The 20,366-nt window shown below is 40.7% G+C and overlaps 1 protein-coding gene across 1 annotated transcript in view; it reads left to right on the plus strand.

Annotated features, from left to right (window-relative positions):
- The window catches only part of LOC126251586 (DNA mismatch repair protein Msh3-like), a 363,938-nt gene that overhangs the window by 325,328 nt on the left and 18,244 nt on the right, over positions 1-20,366 (plus strand). Inside the window, exon 18 of the mRNA XM_049952118.1 lies at positions 4,870-5,035. Within this exon, the coding sequence (XP_049808075.1) occupies positions 4,870-5,035 (166 nt within the window). The remainder of the gene's footprint in view (positions 1-4,869; positions 5,036-20,366) is intronic.

A 20,366-nucleotide genomic window follows, 5' to 3' on the forward strand; every position in this document is an offset into this window, starting at 1 on the left:
GTGGCAGCTTTCATAATGCAGGTACTGTTGCTTGTTGGTGGGTTTGATGTGGACGGACGTGTGAAGCTGGCCATTGGACAGGTGGAGGTGAACGTCAAGGAAAGTGGCATGGAATTTGGAGTAGGACCAGGTGAATCTGATGGAACCAAAGGAGTTGAGGTTGGAGAGGAAATTCTTAAGTTCTTCTTCATTGTGAGTCCAGATAATGAAGATGTCATCAATAAATCTGTACCAAACTTTGGGTTGGCAGGCCTGGGTAACCGAGAAGGCTTCCTCTAAGCGACCCATGAATAGGTTGGCGTACGAGGGGGCCATCCTGGTACCCAAGGCTGTTCCCTTTAATTGTTGGTATGTCTGGCCTTCAAAAGTGAAGAAGTTGTGGGTCAGGATGAAGCTGGCTAAGGTGATGAGGAAAGAGGTTTTAGGTAGGGTGGCAGGTGATCGGCGTGAAAGGAAGTGCTCCATCGCAGCGAGGCCCTGGACGTGCGGAATATTTGTGTATAAGGAAGTGGCATCAATGGTTGGTTTCCGGGTGTAACAGATTGGGTAAGGATTCCAGGCGTTCGAGAAAGTGGTTGGTGTCTTTGATGAAGGATGGGAGACTGCATGTAATGGGTTGAAGGTGTTGATCTACGTAGGCAGAGATACGTTCTGTGGGGGCTTGGTAACCAGCTACAATGGGGCGGCCGGGATGATTGGGTTTGTGGATTTTAGGAAGAAGGTAGAAGGTAGGGGTGAGGGGTGTCGGTGGGGTCAGGAGGTTGATGGAGTCAGGTGAAAGGTTTTTCAGGGGGCCTAAGGTTCTGAGGATTCCTTGAAGCTCCGCCTGGACATCGGGAATGGGGTTACCTTGGCCAACTTTGTATGTGGTGTTGTCTGAAAGCTGACGCAGTCCCTTAGCCACATACTACCGACGATCAAGTACCACGGTCGTGGAACCCTTGTCCGCCGGAAGAATGATGATGGATCGGTCAGCCTTCAGATCACGGATAGCCTGGGCTTCAGCAGTGGTGATGTTGGGAGTAGGATTAAAGTTTTTTAAGAAGGATTGAGATGCAAGGCTGGAAGTCAGAAATTCCTAGAAGGTTTGGAGAGGGTGATTTTGAGGAAGAGGAGGTGGGTCCCGCTGCGACGGAGGACGGAACTGTTCCAGGCAGGGTTCAATTTGGATGGTGTCTTGGGGAGTTGGATCATTAGGAGTAGGATTAGGATCATTTTTCTTCGTGGCAAAGTGATATTTCCAGCAGAGAGTACGAGTGTAGGACAGTAAATCTTTGACGAGGGCTGTTTGGTTGAATCTGGGAGTGGCACTGAAGGTGAGGCCTTTGGATAGGACAGAGGTTTCGGATTGGGAGAGAGGTTTGGAGGAAAGGTTAACTACTGAATTAGGGCGTTGTGGTTCCAGGTTGTGTTGATTGGAATTTTGAGGTTTTGGAGGGAGTGGAGCTGGAAGTGGGAGATTGAGTAGATGGGAGAGACTGGGTTGTGTGCAATGAGAGGAGGTTGAGGTTTGCTGGAAAGGTTGTGAAGGGTGAGTGAGTTGCCTTTCCGGAGGTGGGAAACCAGGAGATTGGATAGTTTTTTGAGGTGGAGGGTGGCATGCTGTTCTAATTTACGGTTGGCCTGTAGGAGGATGCTCTGAACAGCCGGTGTGGATGTGGGAGAGGAAAGACTAAGGACTTTTATTAAGGATAGGAGTTGACAGGTGTGTTCATTGGCTGAGTTGATGTGTAGGTGAAGGATTAGGTGGGTGAGGGCAATGGATTGTTCAGTTTGGAACTGGTATAGGGACTGATGGAAAGAAGGGTTCTCGAACGCCTGGAATCCTTACCCAAACTGTTACCTCCGGAAACCAACCATTGATGCCACTTTCTTATACACAAATATTCCGCACGTCCAGGGCCTCGCTGCGATGGAGCACATCCTTTCACGCCGATCACCTGCCACCCTACCTAAAACCTCTTTCCTCATCACCTTAGCCAGCTTCATCCCGACCCACAACTTCTTCACTTTTGAAGGCCAGACATACCAACAATTAAAGGGAACAGCCATGGGTATCAGGATGGCCCCCTCGTACGCCAACCTATTCATGGGTCGCTTAGAGGAAGCCTTCTTGGTTACCCAGGCCTGCCAACCCAAAGTTTGGTACAGATTTATTGATGACATCTTCATGATCTGGACTCACAGTGAAGAAGAACTTAAGAATTTCCTCTCCAACCTCAACTCCTTTGGTTCCATCAGATTCACCTGGTCCTACTCCAAATTCCATGCCACTTTCCTTGACGTTCACCTCCACCTGTCCAATGGCCAGCTTCACACGTCCGTCCACATCAAACCCACCAACAAGCAACAGTACCTGCATTATGAAAGCTGCCACCCATTCCACATCAAACGGTCCCTTCCCTACAGCCTGGGTCTTCGTGGCAAACGAATCTGCTCCAGTCCGGAATCCCTGAACCATTACACTAACAACCTGACAACAGCTTTCGCATCTCGCAACTACCCTCCCGACCTGGTACAGAAGCAAATAACCAGAGCCACTTCCTCATCCCCTCGAACCCAGAATCCCCCACAGAAGAACCCCAAAAGTGCCCCACTTGTGACAGGATACTTTCCGGGACTGGACCAGACTCTGAATGTGGCTCTCCAGCAGGGATACGACTTCCTCAAATCCTGCCCTGAAATGAGATCCATCCTTCATGAAATCCTCCCCACTCCACCAAGAGTGTCTTTCCGCCGTCCACCTAACCTTCGTAACCTGTTAGTTCATCCCTATGAAATCCCCAAACCACCTTCCCTACTCTCTGGCTCCTATCCTTGTAACCGCCCCTGGTGTAAAACCTGTCCCATGCACCCTCCCACCACCACCTACTCCAGTCCTGTAACCCGGAAGGTGTACACGATCAAAGGCAGAGCCACGTGTGAAAGCACCCACGTGATTTACCAACTGACCTGCCTACACTGTGATGCATTCTATGTGGGAATGACCAGCAACAAACTGTCCATTCGCATGAATGGACACAGGCAGACAGTGTTTGTTGGTAATGAGGATTACCCTGTGGCTAAACATGCCTTGGTGCACGGCCAGCACATCTTGGCACAGTGTTACACCGTCCGGCTTATCTGGATACTTCCCACCAACACCAACCTATCCGAACTCCGGAGATGGGAACTTGCTCTTCAATATATCCTCTCTTCCCGTTACCCACCAGGCCTCAATCTCCGCTAATTTCAAGTTACCGCCACTCATACCTCACCTGTCATTCAACATCATCTTTGCCTCTTTACTTCTGCCTCTACTGACATCTCTGCCCAAACTCTTTGTCTTTAAATATGTCTGCTTGTGTCTGTATATGTGTGGATGGATATGTGTGTGTGTGCGAGTGTACACCTGTCCTTTTTTCCCCCTAAGGTAAGTCTTTCCGCTCCCGGAATTGGAATGACTCCTTACCCTCTCCCTTAAAACCCACATCCTTTCGTCTTTCCCTCTCCTTCCCCTCTTTCCTGATGAGGCAACAGTTTGTTGCGAAAGCTTGAATTTTTTGTGTTTGTTTGTGTGTCTATCGACCTGCCAGCCCTTTCGTTCGGTAAGTCACATCATCTTTGTTTTTTATATAAGATGATGTGACTTACCAAATGAAAGTGCTGGCAGGTCGACAGACACACAAACAAACACAAACACACACACAAAATTCAAGCTTTCGCAACAAACTGTTGCCTCATCAGGAAAGAGGGGAAGGAGAGGGAAAGACGAAAGGATGTGGGTTTTAAGGGAGAGGGTAAGGAGTCATTCCAATCCCGGGAGCGGAAAGACTTACCTTGGGGGAAAAAAGGACAGGGATATATATATATATATATATATATATATATATATATATATATATAATGATGATGTGACTTACCAAACAAAAGTGCTGGCAGGTCGATAGACACACAAACAAACACAAAGTAAGAGAGATTCTTCGATGAATTTTGCACAGCATACAAACCATATTTAAAGGTGTATGATACTCTAGACTTTTCCAAATATATTGATAACTGTAGTAAAAATTGAGGTAATTAACTATAAAATTTGTGTTTTTTGTAAACATGAAGTTTAAAATATAACAGTTCATTCGTTTTTTCATAAATTAAATAAATTCTAGAGTTTCATGCACCTGTGAGTATGGTATGTATGCTGTGCAGAATTCATCAAAGAATCTCTCTAACTTATGAAGAAAAGTGTACCTATAGCAACAAATGCAGCCGTTAGTAAGTGAAAAAATGATGACATTTCACACTTAAAATAATTTATTTTGCTATGTTTTCGAACTTCCACTGCAATGGGTGTGAATCCTGAATCCTTCCTGGTGATGCTGACAAAGTTTTATGAATTTATTTGTAAAAATATAGAAACTGGAAATTAAAATGTCCTGAGGTGCCTCTCCTGCTCCAAGTTGGCCCGTTTGACGTCCTATCCCCCCCCCCATCCCCCCCCCCCCTTAAATGCTTCCAGTGTGGTCCAGAAATATATGAATGATGAAGAATAAAGTGGCAGACCATCTCCTTCTGAAGAACTGGGCAACACAACAGAAGTGGAGGCCCTGGTGCTTGAAGAGCAGTGTATTGCAATTGAGGGGATTGAGGGAAAAGTAAAATGTCAGTGATGAGACAGTTTTCAACACCATGCATAGCATTTTGCCTCCTGCTATGTTCCGTGACTGCTCACACCCACTCAAATAGCTTGCCAAGCTGAGACAGCAGTGGAAATGAATTTAGCTTTATTTTTTTGAACAGAGATAACTTTTTACAGATAGTTGATTTTTAAACTGTTTTACTATTATTGTTCAAGTTTTCCTAATTATAAAATGTTATTTTTTATCTTTGAAGATGAAGAAGCTGAAGGAAAGTTAATATTCCTGTACACTGTTATGAAAGGAGAAGCAAGCAGCAGCTATGGCTTAAATGTTGCCCACATGGCTGGTATTCCAGGACCCATAATAAAAGTAGCAAAAGATTTTGCTGAGAGAGTAAGAGCTCAAAGAATCATCAAAAGGTAATCATTTAGTATATTTCTCATGCACATTGGTGACTAATGTAAACAAATGTGAATCAACAGGAAAAAAATTATCCTATACCAGAGATGATGCTATAATTGGTGAATGGGCCAATTTTACTTTAGAACGTGGTAGTTATTCTCTGTTGGGAATATTTTTTTATAAGTTTTTACCCTCTTATTTGTTACATTTCTTTTTAAAAAAGTAAATAATGACTTTTAGAGTTCATAATGCATATTTTTGTGTATATGTTGCACTACATTAATTCCATTGAACATTATTTTTCTGCTACACAAGCAAGTCCTTTATGTCTACATTTCCCGCGATCCATAGCTTCCTTTTTTAATGTTACTATATGTAATAGGATCTGAAATTTCTTTCTCTCTTGCCTCCTCTTCCCTCCCCTCATTCCCCTCCAAGACTGTTTTTAAAAGCTGTTCTTTCTTAATGTAAGTCCAATCCATTTTCTTTTCCTGCTGTTTATTACATTCAGTAATTGTATTTTGTTCTTTTAAGTGCCTCTTCATTTTTCTCTCTATCTATAAAAGTATTCTTTCCAAACTTTGCCAAGTCCACATCTCAAAAGTCTCCACTCTTGCTCTATCTTTCTTCCTTGTCATCCACTTTTAAATGCCACACAGGAGTACATTCTATACGAAACATTTTATTAGATTTTCTCTCAAATTTTTGTGCACATTGCTGCAGAAAACTCTCCTTTTGTCATTGTTATGCTGATGTTAATTTCTGTGCTGCCCCTCCATTCACTTTCTATCCTGTTGAAATGTTCCCGGGTTGAATGCATGGTTCCTGCCCACTCGTCTCTTGTAGGGTGCCTAGGAAGCTGTTTTCGTGGGTAGCTAGACAACATACAGGCAAATCATATTAATGAAGTTCATGACAGTAATTGAATTGACAATACTTAACTTTGATTTACAAGTCATGTTACAAGCAATTGGGGACATGCAAATAATCAATATCTTTCGCTATATACAATGTCCATGCAAGTAATGGATATGAATCACAAGTTGTGGCCCTTGTGGTGCTCTCTTCTAGTCTGGGTCTACTAGTGTCTGGCTGAGGCTGGCAGGATTGGTGCTTGTATTCTCTTCGGATAAAGGCCGCTCCTGTTGTGGTGCCATGCTAGTCAGTGTACTACTGGCTGACGTCATCTCACAACCTTCTCTGCTCTTGTGTTCTTCATCTTCATGCTGGTGCCTGTCATTAACCCGAACATTGCCCCCCCCCCCCCCTCCAAAGTGACAGACAGACTTTCATTGGGAGAGGCAGGAGTGTGAACGCATTGCTGGACCAGAAGCTGTGGCTGCAGGGGACATCAAGCTTCTGGTCATACCCCATCATTCGGCCTTCACTCTGGCAGAATCATCTCTCAAGAAATGACCAGAAGAGTACGCGTGCACCTCCTGATGCCATGAGCCAGCTGAGGAAGGCAGCGACTGCTGCAGTGTGGGCGGGTCCAACTCCATCGGTAGGACGAGAGGAGGTGGAGGAGGCGAAGGCTCCGTCTCAGAATTGTCTCTCGGTGTCGTGATGACACCCTCTGGTGGCTGCTGTGACTGCGCTGTCATCGGGATCCATGAATCTGGGGGAAGAGACACTGAAAGATCATCATGCACATGACTGAGGTGAAGTTGATTTTGATGTCAGTGCTGCAAGCCATCTGGACCTGAAATAAGATACATGCAAGTGCCAAATTGGACGATCTCATCTCGCACCCACCATCTGCTGCTGCTAAAAGCCCTGTAAAAGACAATAGCATGTGGCATGAAACAATACTTGCGGCCTTCCTTCGGTGTCGGATGCTGAGGAGTATGGAGTATGTGGAGAAGTGTCCAATCGCGGCGGCTGTGAAGTAAATCCGCCAGCAATGGTCCATCTTGTGGGTGCGAATGATAGGAGGAGAGAAACAGTTACAATACTTGATCCCTGGTGTGTGCGGAGCAAAGTTTGACCACCCGCTGCTTGAAGGTTCTGACAAAACATTCCCCTTCACCATTTGACTATGGGTGGAACAGTGAACTTGTTATATGCTGTATGCCATTGTGTTCACAGAATATTTCAAATTCATTTGACCGAACTGAGGGACATTGTCTGACACTATGACTTCAGATAAACCTTCAAAGCAAAAAATAGAGTACAGCACCTGAATTGTGCTATGTGATGTTGCCGAGTTCATTTTCACAGCAAAAGGAAACTTGCTATACAAATCAACCATAATCAACCAACTAGAGTTCCAAAACGCTCCCGCCAAGTCTATGTGCACATTTTGTCATGGTGATTGCAACTTAGGCCAAGCAGAGAATTTTTGTGGTGGAGCAGACTGATTTTCCACACATGTATGACACTGTGTTCTGTTCTATTTGGGTGTCCCTACCCTGCCAAGTACAGTGTCGACACACTAACTGTTTCATACGAACAATCCCCCAGTGCCCGTGGTGAAGTAACTGCAACACTTCTGTTTTCAAAGCTTTAGGGATCAACACACGTGACTCTCCACTGTCATTTTGAACAAGAATCGCATCTTTCTGTACAGCGAAGCTATGCCAATGGGCAGAGTATCAGCACATTACAGAGTTCTTTATACTATACAAGGAATGAAGCCAAGATGTGTGAATGTATGTTAGCAAAATGTTCAAATCTGAATCAGCTTCTGTGGCTTGTGCAATTTTCTTATAGTTCGGAAGAAAAGATTGAAGCAGTTCAGAATCCTGAGGATTGATGTGACACCAAGATGCAGCAGAAGCGTCAAAGCCAGTATCAGGGCCAATCAGAAGACGTGAGAGTGCGTCCACTTACCATGTTGAGCTGTCAGACGATGCACAATCTCATACTGGTATTTAGACAACAACAAAGCCCATCTTTGCAACTTTTGGGCAGTCATAAGGGAACCAGTTTTCTTGGATGAAACAAGGATTGCAAAGGCTTGTGATCTGTTACTAAGTAGAATTTTCTGCCATAAAAGTAGTGGTGGAATTTGGTGACACCATTCTCAGTAGCCAAAGCCTCTTTCTCAGTTTGTCAATAGTTACACTGAGCTTTGGACAACACTTTTGATGCCAAAGTAATAGGCCTGTCTTTATTACCAATTCTGTGTGAAAGCACTGCACCGATTCAGTAAGAGGAAGTGTCAACTTGCAGTACAACTTGTTTGTCAGGATCAAAGTGAACTAAGCATTGATCACTGAGCAATGCATCTTTAAGTTTGTGAAAAGCTACTTGGCACTCATCTGTCCAAGCAAAGGGCACAGTCTGCAATGTGATGGAGCCATGATTTGCACAGCATTTGGTATGGACTGAATATAGTAGTTCATTTACCCTAAAGCTGAATGCAATTTTGTGACATTGCGAGGAACTGTCAGATCTCATATGGCTAACAAATGTGACTGAAGAGGATGTACACGTTGAATGTTTATGACATGACCAAGCTACTGCAACTCAGGTTTTAAAAAATCACGCTTGTCCAGTCTACGCTTTAGTCCTGCATCAGACAACAAACAAAACAAAGCACACAAATTTGCAATATGTTCTTCAGGTGTACGACCTGCTATGACAGTATTGTCCAAATAGTTTGAACAGTTTCGCACTTGTGCATTCGGCTGTTCCAAATAATATTGGAAAATGACGGGTGCGGAAGCATTGCCAAAAGGCAAATGCAAATATTTAAAACAAACCCAAATGAGTACTCACTACACACACTTTTTGAGATTCTTCATCAAGCAGTATTTGAAGATATGCATTGTGCAAATCAACTTTTGAAAAGTAGCGTCCAGCACCTAATTTGTCCATGAGGTCCTCTGGGTGTGACAATGGATAAGTATCAATCACAGTTTGTGGGTTGACTATAGACTTGGAGTCAACACAGAGGCGAATGCGACCTGAAGCTTTGGGGACCAAAACCAGTGGACTTGCCCATTGACTAGCTGATATGGGTGCAGTAACTTCACTATCTTGCAATTCTTGAAGTTCAGCCGCAACTTTGCCCCATAATGCAACGGGAACAGTTTCTGGCCTGGCAACATTTTGGTTGAGCTTTGTCTTTCAGAGTAGTGTGTGCAACAAAATTGTTAGCCTTGCCTAAACCTCCAGAAAAGAGTTCCGGGAATTCTTTTAGCAAGCTAGCTACACTGTTTTTTGTCTGGAATGCAGACACTGACAACACATTGTCCTGAATGTTAAAAGTCAAACAAATCAAAAGAATCAAGACCAAATATGTTCTCACACTCATGTGACTCCAGCACCCTAAAAGTCACTGTTCACATATGCGACTGATACATGGCAGGCAAAGTACATTTTCCGAGAATAGGAATATCTTGTCCATTGTAAGCCGTCAGTTGCGTGCTAGTTTTAGACAGGTGTGGGGAGCCTAATAGTTCATATGTGTGATGATTTAGCAATGTGAAAGAGGCACCCATGTCCAACTGAAATTTCACAGGTTTCCCACAAAGAAGTAAATGAACAAAAAATTTGTTTGACTGGCATATCTCTGGAGAAACTGAGTGCTTGCTAGGTTTGCAAATGCCTGTTGCAGACTTTGAATATACTGCATTAATGACATGGACCTTGTGACTAGATTTTTGCGAATGGACCAAATTCTTATGGTTGTTCCATTTCAAACATACGGATTGTACATGTCCTTTTCTACCACGAGCATAACACTGAGCTTGTCAGGAGGGGCAGTCTTGGTGTTTGTGCCATGAATGACACCGAGGGTAAGACTTAATTCTGTTTGTTTGTGTAGCCGCCTGTTTAGTGAACTGCTTATGCGGCATGGAGTGTTGTTTACTTGGTATGGCTGGCACAAGCTGCCACTGAATGGGCCAATCACAAACAAGGGATGCAACCCAGCAAATAGCTGGCCCCTCAAATTTATCAGCTGACAGGGCACCTGAATCGTGCTGTTGTAGGATTTGCACTACCTGCTGAAATGATGGATCGGACTGTTTCAAAATCTGTTCTCTGAGTTCGACATCAGGTACATTGTACACGATCACATCACAAAACATAACATCTGAATATAAAGCAACGCAAGAACATTTGAATTTGCATTTCCTCATCATACCCTGCAAATCTGTTACCCACTCATGATAAGTTTGTTCTGTCCATTTTTTACAATAAAAAAGTTGATACCTAGCTGTTACACATTCACTTGTTGGTCATAATAGTTATTTAGCAACTGTACCACCTGTTCATTAGTAAGTTCACCCAGAGTGCCATTAGAAAATAACTTCTTAGTTAAATGGAGCACTGCACTTCATACCGTTGATAATACATATAGAAGTTTCACAGTACCTGGTACCTTGTGAGCTAGTATGTGTGCCTTGAACTGGTGCAACCACTCGAGCCATTCCTCTTCTTGTTCATGAAACTGTCAAGAAGGCGGTATAGCAGTAGGTGTTGTTGTAGGTGGTGCAGCAATGGCTAGTAAGGGCTGTACTGTGTTTAGCGGGGTCTCCACCCTGCGCCTAGAACTGAAACATCTGCATTAGCTGTGTTGCATCTAACGCTTACAGCTGTGGCGCCTGAGCAGGGGGTGGGCATTTTGGAAGTGACAAATACAAGAGACCAACAAGGCAAGCATGGAAAATAAGTACAAAAACAAAGACAATTTCTGCAACATCCACCTGAAAACAGTTTGTAGCAAAAACGAAAAGAGTCTGTTAAAGAACGTAAACACACCTGTAAAGTACAGACAAGAAAAGATTAAATTTTTAGCAAACACAAAACAAAATTCCATGGCCGCCAGGCACTGGGTTCATTGTATAACTCATCGTCAATTGGTGCCCTGCCCAATCGTCTCTTATATGGTGCCTAGGAAGCTGTTTTCTTGGATAGCTAGACAACATACAAGCAAATCACATTAATGAAATTTATTACAGTAATTGAATTGACAATACTTAACTTTGCTTTACAAGTCACGTCACAAGCAATTGGTGACAGGTGAATAATCAATGTCTTTTGCTTTATACAATGTCCATGCAAGTAATATGAATCACAATTCACGGCTCTTATAGTGCTCTCTTCTAGTCCAGGTCTACTAGTGTCTGACCGAGGCTGGCAGGAGCGGTGCTTATTTTCTCTTTTGATAGAGGCCGCTCTTGTCATGGTGCGGTCCTAGTCAGCATACTATTGGCTGACATCATCTCACAGCCTTCTCTGCTCTTGTGTTCTTCATCTTTATGCCGGGCTTGTCATTATGCTGAAACAGAATGAAGCAGTCCAATACTTACCTTGGTATCTGTCACTGAAATAAATGGTGGCATAACTTTTAATTTTATTGCTCTTCCATTAAAGATATTGTCTGTGGTCCAGTTCTTTGCAATTTTAGGCAATTTATGATATGCTAACTATGAAGCAATTTATGCGAAACTAAGAACAACATAGTCTTGACATCACAAAATCTGCTGCAACACTGAGATGTGCATGGCTACCACCATGCTTCTTTTTCAATTATGAATGGCAAAGTTATATACATCATTATTTGAGTGAATACATTTCATAAATTACAGATAAGGCTTTACAATTCTGAATAGCTGATTAATTATTCCAGATTTGTTTTTGCATGAAATTTTGTGTGGAATATAATTTAACAGAAATACATTCTCTAACTCACATAAATATATCATTTTATTTGTCCAAATATTGCTTCATATAAAAATCTTAATTATTTCAATATTGTGTGGAAGCATTTGTTCGTAGCACATTTTTGCTGTAATTTTACATCCCAATCTGTTTTTTTTAATTGGAATAACATTTTCAAAAATTGTTAAAAGTGGACAAAAGTGAATATGCTTCACATATTCAGAAAGTTATATGAGTTTCCCAATTACTGAACAGTTGGCATCAATCTGTGCATTATGTACTGTCCAATTCTGCTACATTACACTGTTTCCTTTGTATTTAAACCTTTGCACATGTTCTAATATTTCTCCATTTAGCTTTATCTTTACCTTCTATTTCCTCCAAATGTCATTACTTTTTCTTTATTGTGGGGCCTGCAGCATATATTATTTCAAGGTAGGACATAATGCTGAGAAATGGAAAACAGTATCCCGCTTGGTATTTTATTTTAATATATAAGTTTACTTCATCTTTATTCCTTCAGCAGTACATGTTCAGACATTGTAGATGGACATATGTCAATTACTTTTGTTTTGATAAATTGCTATACATGAAAAGAGTACAATCACGTCCCATGCTATAGACCTAAATATGAGGGTCCTTTTTGCAACCTCCAATAGGCTATAAATAAAAGACAAGTTCATAGAAAACAATTATTTTGTTACCAAAAGTTTTGTACACTCATGGTTATTTTTTAACATAATCACCAAAAAGATTGAGACATTTATCGTACCTGTGGACGAGCTTTGCAATATCCTCTTCAAAAAATGTTGCAGCCAGTGATTGCAAATGAGCATTGATGTTGTTTTGGAGATCTTCATTGGTTTGAAAGTGCTGCTGTCCTAGCCATGTCTTCAATCAGCATTCCTCTTTGTTTGTTTTGAATGACCAAATTTGCATTTGACTTCAGGAATTGTGTTGATCCACGACAATGCCATCCACACACTGCTGGCACAACCCAACGGCTCCTGAAACAATTTCAATGGGACATTTTCAGTCATCCCCCATACACCCTGACCTCGCACCTAGTGACTTTCGCCTTTTCTTTGAACCGAAGATGTCTAATGTCTCAATCTTTTCGGTGATAATGCTGAAAAGTAACCATAAGTGTACAAAACTTTTTGTAATAAAATACTTGTTTTCTATGAACTTGTCTTTTATTTATAGCATACCAGAGGTAAAAAAAGGGCAAAAAAAGGCCCTCATAGTACTGCAACAAGCAGCTCTGTGAAATATATTTAATTAGTAATAGTCTTGGAAACATAGAAGATACTAGTTGCAAAGCCATGCTGGCAGAAACATGAGTGAAGTCTGCTGGCCTGCAGTGAAATAGTTTTAGTGTCAGCTTCATTGTCATTGTAGTAGAGTGATTTTGTGTTTTTAATGAGTTTGGTAGTACAAATCATTTCTAAAAGACAAAGTTCAGTTTTATGTATTTATTTTTGTGTACCTACTGTTTTTATTCAAATTTTAGTAACAGGTTAGGTAGGGAGCATTCCTGGTGTGTGCAGATGAAGTAGGATCTGACCACAATTTACAAACAGCTGTGGTGCTTTTGGCCACAGTCATCCATCTGCAAGCAAATCCATCTGCAAGCTGTTGCCTTGTTGTTTAGCTGTGGCAGGAAAACTGACAAGTCGACTGGGACACTTAAACAGTCGCTTGTTTTGTCAGTGAGCTTTGCTGTGTAGGCAACTTCCAGCGTACGCGTCATGAGAGAACCACACTCACCACTGGGTGAGTGGCAGGTTGTAACCCATTCATGTCACTTGAGGCAGACATTGAATGTGGACATTGGCTGTCTGGTCTGGTACATTCACACTGTGACTGAACAAGTGGCCACTCCTTTAGCGACCTCAGAGCAGGCACACAGAGCAGAGATCTGTTAGTTATCAGGAGATCCAATTTTAGGCATGTTTTGGAGCCATTTAATAAGTTAGCATCCAGGATTGGAAAGGAGTCCAATGTACACTATGATGATGCCTGTCACATGTGCTCTGAGGCCATTCTGTTCTTACAGGTGACTGGCGAAAATGGTGAAAACTGTTGGGCTCACTTACAGGGTGCAAACAGAGCTTATAATTTGCAGTATCATACCCAGAATTAATTGTTCGTTGGTTTGGAGGTGAGAGAATGGTCTCAACCAGAGGCTCCACCAATTCTGTGATGGTCTCAACTGCATATTCCTTGACCTGTGTTATGGGCTGGAAAATTAAAGGCATCAGCAGAAGGAAGTACTCTAATGTTCTCCGGATGACATCAAGAGACAGCTTGGTGCTGGGGTGCAAGACTCACACATCTCACAATTCAGTTAACTTGCCCGAATGTGTAGCAGATCCTCTTCTCTGGTTAATCTGGTACATTGATCTCCCAACAGCTTCTTCCCTGAAGATATGTTGCTGGTTAAGGGAATTTACTAACTACTTTTCTTTTCTTGAAATAATTTGTGTACTCATGGAATACTTTTCAATTCAATCAAAATATATTTTCAACCTTCATAAACAATAGCTTCAGCAAGCTAACTCATTCTTCAAACATTAGAATCATTTATACTTCTTCAAAATAGCTTACATGTGTCTCACTTTGATCATAACCGAGACATGAAAAAATTTAAAAGTCTCTATTCTCATTCGAGTCCAACACATGAGTGTCCTTAGGAAACTACTTTCAACTGTCCGCTAGTCTTTTTACAATCATCACAGACATTAAAGAACACAGAATACTACATAAACTTTCCTTGTTCTTCTTTGCACATACACAAAACTCTGTGGACCGTGCAGCAAGTACTTGTCTGCAGCCGTTCAGTCACCGTGTCCATCTTTTTCCTCATGGCTGTTCTTTTTTGACCTGCACATACAAATAAACTATGTGCAGTTGGCTGATTCATTTCTCCTACTCACATCTAAAATATTGGGTGTTCAAAACAGTGGGAAGTCCGAGTGATTCTAGAATTTACTCCAAAATTCTCGAAGCACTGCATATTCCCCCCCTTAAATTGAACACGCGATATTTTATAAAATCATTAGGTTAACTTATATCACATACAATTCTAACAGTATACACTGCAACACTGCTCTTTGTTCTTATTTATAGTAAACTTTAACTAACTTTTCCTTCATTCTACTCTTACACTAAGTTGACATCAAACTCAAATATTTAAGGGTACTCTGATAAGTTTTCCTAATATTTAGAATTCGTTAGGACTCTGTCTCCATTTCCAATCATAAACTTCAGGTGTCACTGACCTTTAATGGTTGCTCTTTACACTACCATTCTGTACTGTTTTTCTTTTTCTTTCTTTAGTACTTATCCATATCATTATCTAAAGTTTCTCGTAGTCTGGAGGAACTCTGGGCAAATAAATGTGTTCTCTCAGACTCTCTTAAACACACAACCTGACACTGCTAGTAAAATGGAGAATTCAAACTTACCAGTTTGTCATGATACTGCCCTTTCCCTTTTAGGCACAGTACCTATACCTTACCTATGGGTTCACTCTATGAATGCTCTTCCTCCTTCCGTTTTGGTATGTACACCACTTTTAACTTTTAGCTTCCTAATCTATGTTACAGGTCAATCCACTTCTTGGTGCCCCTCTCCATACTGTATAAGTCAGCCTCTCTTGGGTCTGCCTATCTGCCCTTTTCAACTAATAAGTGCTGTGTGTGCCCTCCTTCTCCTTCCTGAGTAGGCTTCAGAGTTCATTGCCCCAATATACATCTTTATGTACACCATAATTAAATATTATCTGGTAAAATTAAAATCTATTTCACACTTCATACTCACTCTTTAATACCTCACTTCATATCCTACAGTCCTGCTTTACGCAACAACTTCTAGACTTCCAGCATACATCATGCCTACATCCGTTATTCAGTATTCTTATGCTTACTTGGGTCCTAAGAGTCCCACTATTTTACACGTCGTCAGAATATTTAATAGACTGACCCTCCTTAATAATTTCTCCTCTAGCTTATGTCCCCTTTCCTTACTCACATATCCTCGTGATGCATACTGGATTTAGAATTATCCTAGCTTTAGTTCTTATACATCTAAATATTTTTCAGTACTTGTGTATATGTGATGTAGAACCGTCACTGCAATCAACAATGTGTGCATATTTTTCCATGTGCACATACTCTCCCCCTACAACACTTGACGGTTCTAATAACATTTCATTCTGTACTTTCCCTGTTTGCATCTTTGTGTTATGTTGTGTGTATGCTTAAATGTGTTTGTGTATCCTGATTCTTTGGCTGACTTATGTGAAATAAGTTGAAGGTTATAATGAACCAAAGAAATTGAGAAAGACTTAAGTGATAGAAGTATATGCATATGAATGGAGAGAAAGATAGATAGGTACTCAATAGAGATGTAAGAAAGGAAAAAGTAGAGACAGTTGGTAAGATTGAAGAAGTGAAAGAAGATAGCCCCAAAGACAGAAAACCCTTCCCAATCCCCTTCCCCAGGATCCCTACTTCGCCAGTACGGGAGTGAGAAGCTGGAGGAGGTATGGTGTTAAATGTCTCCTGCAGAACGGATATTCTCACCTTCACGTTTCAAGCCCCTGAAGAAAAATCTTAGCAACACCTACTGAACAGCAAATGGAGAGGAATCAGTTACACTTGTGTGCGAGGGTTGTCTGAGAGCTGGGGTGTGTGCTTAGTGTTAGTCATGCTTGTACTTACACTACCCACCTCTTCCATAAGTGATACAAACCGTCCCCTTTACATTACATCTCACAAAAGGTACCAACTATTCTATAAAAATATACATTATGACAATATAGTTGCTTAGTCATTCACTTTACACTATATTTCATACACACATAAAGTACTCTATTCAGTTTCTGACATCTAGATATCACTTTGTTTGGATAGGACCATGATGATATACTTTTCACTCAAATAATATTTTATTCGTTTTATTTCATGTCTAGAGATCACTATCCACCTGTGATTCTCTTAAATTGGTTCTAATCTTGTAGTCATATCTGGTTTCCTACGTACTAAAATTGTAGAATAATTTAAGAATTCAAGAATAGATTACAGAATAGTTTAAGATTTGAAGGAAATTCAGTGCAGGAAAAAATAGTACAGAAAGAACACCGAAAACAACTATGGATCTGATGGCTGTCACTCCGCCCAGTAACACAGAACATTAACATCCCTGGGAGACAGATGTGACTCCGCCCCAATCCCTTGGATCTGATATTAACCTCACTTGAGAAAATGCGAACTGGTACTTTTTGTTAAATTTTGTGTGAAAGTCTACCCACAACAAAACAATCACCACTTTACTACATAACACATCAGGTAAAGTTATTCTGTTTTCTAATCTGTCCTGGACAAGTTTGAATTCTTTCCATGAGTCATCTCTAACATTGCTATTATTATTATGTTTGGAAAAAGCAACAGTGAAACGTTTCCAGAGATTATACCCTCGGTAATTTCTCGATCTATAATTATCTCAAAAGGTTCCACCATACTACTTACATTTATCGTGTCAAAGTCGGCAAATTTTTCCCTGACATTCCATTCTACATTATTTACTCGTGAACTGACAGCTCGTGTAGTAACAGCTCATATACTAACACCTGGAATTTTCAGTTGAATAATCGATATTACATCCTTAGGTCAATCTGTGTTCTCTTTCAAAATATTCATTTCTTGTCGTATGGAATTGCCGGCCGGAGTGGCCAAGCGGTTAAAGGCGCTACAGTCTGGAACCGCGCGACTGCTACGGTCGCAGGTTCGAATCCTGCCTCGGGCATGGATGTGTGTGATGTCCTTAGGTTAGTTAGGTTTAAGTAGTTCTAAGTTCTAGGGGACTGATGACCTTAGAAGTTAAGTCCCATAGTGCTCAGAGCCATTTTTGTCTTATGGAATTAAGTATAACATTACATACATTTTCACAAAATTTTAATTTTCCACTAAATTCAGATTCTACATTATTACACTCGTCTTCAATGTCCAATTCTAATTTCTGGGCCAACTTTTGAAATTGGTCATCCTGCTTTTGGCTCAGTTCAGTAAACATTTGATTCATCTGGATAGTTAAGGAATTACTTAATTCATTCTTAAATCTAATCACAAATTCTCCACTTTATCATTTAATACATCAAACTTAAGATCTAAAACTTCACCCTGTGCTTCTAGCTTTTCACTTAAAGTAGTACTTATTTTATTCCTCAAAGAGGCAATTTAAGCAGTTGAAGTTACACATTGTGCTTCTAACTTTTCTCTTAAAGAAGCAATTTGAGCAGTTGAATTTACACTCTGTGCTTCTAACTTAGCATCTAATCTAGTTAGAGCTTCACTCTGGGCTTTAATTAAATTAACTAATTCAGACAAGTCAGGCCCTTCTTTAGCAATTCTCATAGCCATGGCTGGTTCTGGTGTCTCTCCAATGGTTGTATACTGTCCATGCTTGTATAGACTTTAGCTCTTATCAGTATCTAAGACTAATTTCAATTATACCAATTACACAGTAAAAGTTCACACCACAGTATTTTGTAACACTTCTAACTAGAGCAATAAAGTTTTTTTTCACACTCACCTGCCGTAGAATTCTTGCTGCATATGTCAGTGAATATGTAATCAGCGCTAGTGGACAGCATTGGCGCCAGCGGCATTGAATGTTGGTTTCAGCATCGTCGGTGGTGAGCGGACACAGAGTCAGAACCGGTGAGCAGCAACTGGTGTAGTTGGCGCCGGTGGCTTGTTACTGTGTCGGTGTCGGCATGATGTATGTGTGTGAGGACTGCTTACACTCCACACCTGATCTTCTTAGTCGAAAAATTGAGGTCTTCTCTCCAGTTTTCTTCACTATTACTTTCTCAAGTCTTTTACTGCATTGCACTTGCAACTTTCTTCCACTGGTTTATTGGACTCAATACAACTATTGGAAACAGTTCTCTTATCTTATTATGACCGGTTGCTATGGCAACTCATATTATCTTCTTCCTGTTTCTGTCGTAAAATTCCCATTTTCTTTGGGTCCTGTCACTTAGGTCGCCATGTTCTAACATTCTCCATGTGTGGCAAAAAATAATATCTTCTTATTTTCCGTAATGTGATGATCACATATACAAACTTTACTATCAATGTACTCGCCGATTAACAATGTAATCAGCTCAAAATACAATACATTTCTTGAAGTTCACTTAAATATATAACTTCCAAAGCCCCACTCAACAACATTTATGAGAGAGTTGGTTTAATAACCATTCTTCTTCTCACAATATCGTAAACATGCGTCTTGACTTCTCAGAGTCCAAGACATGAAAAAAAATTTAAAAGTCTCTATTCTCATTTGAGTCCAACACATGAGTGTCCTTAGGAAACTACTTTCAACTGTCCGCTAGTCTTTTTACAATCATCACAGACATTAAAGAACACAGAATACTACATAAACTTTTCTTGTTCTTTTTTGCCCGTACACAAAACTCTGTGGGCCGTACAGCAAGTACTTGTCTGCAGCCGTTCGGCCACTGTGTCCATTTTTTTCCTTGTTGCTGTTCTTTTTTGACTATGTGCAGTTGGCTGATTTGTTTCTCCTACTCATATCTAAAATATCGGGTGTTTGAAACATTGCAAGGCCGAGTGATTCTAGAATTTTCTCCAGAATTCTCGAAGCACTACAGTACAAACTCTCAGTTTAGCAAGATTAATCTGATCACATTATATCTCTTGTTTTCATGTGTACCACATTCTCATAACAAGCAGTTTCATTTGTTCTACTTGAAAGTACTGTTGTCTGCGTAAATTGTTTTGTCTTACTGGATTTACATTGTTTACTTTGAATATAACTATCATATTACATGTGATAACTCAAAAAATGATCATATCAGCTAGCACTTCCTTCTACAAACAGTTTCAGTTGTAGGATTTCCTGTGATAGGTCATGGATGCACTACACAGAAGCAGCAGCTACTTGACTTATGGACTGCACATGTTTTATTTATTTTTTTATCATTTTTTAAAGCTAGGCAATAGTTTGAGATCTTTTGATGAATGCCTACCAGATTATATACAGAGAAGAAAATCAGTACAGACACTTTGAGTGTCAAGCTTTTAACAGTAAATTTTTGAAGCATTTTGAATTTACTGTCCTCTAGGAAAGGTGTCACATTCAAATTGTGCACAGAACCATGAACTGCATGAAATCTAAAGTAGAAAGCTCTGAAACATTTAATGAGTCATTGAGCGTATATTGAAAAGATAGGTTATACTCTGTAAAGAGAAGCGGGGGAGGGGGTGTTCATTACAATTGTCAAAATTATTATGTCTATGAGGATGACAATTGAGTCTGACTGCAAAGTTATCTTGTCACTAAAAACTGGCATAGGTGAACTCAGCTGAGTTATTTGATGTTTTTACCAGCTTCCTGATTCCACCAAAACAGTTATAGAATCATTCAAGGCAAGTCCATGGCGTTAAGCCCAGAAGTATTCCAATTATGCAGTGTTAGTTGGAGGCAACTTTAACATACCAAATATAGGCTGGGAAACTATGGATTCATTACGTGTTGTACAGTCAGTCAGTCCTGTGCAGTACTTTTGAATACATTTTCTGGAAACTGTCTGGAGCAGCTAGTTTGGCAACCCACATGAAATGAAAATATTTTAGACCTTGTAGCTACAAACAGGCCGGAACTTATTGAGGGTGTCAGTATGAGACAGCAATTAGTGAT

The sequence above is a fragment of the Schistocerca nitens genome, chromosome 4, assembly GCF_023898315.1.
Source record: "Schistocerca nitens isolate TAMUIC-IGC-003100 chromosome 4, iqSchNite1.1, whole genome shotgun sequence".
Classification (NCBI taxonomy): Eukaryota; Metazoa; Arthropoda; class Insecta; order Orthoptera; family Acrididae; genus Schistocerca; species Schistocerca nitens.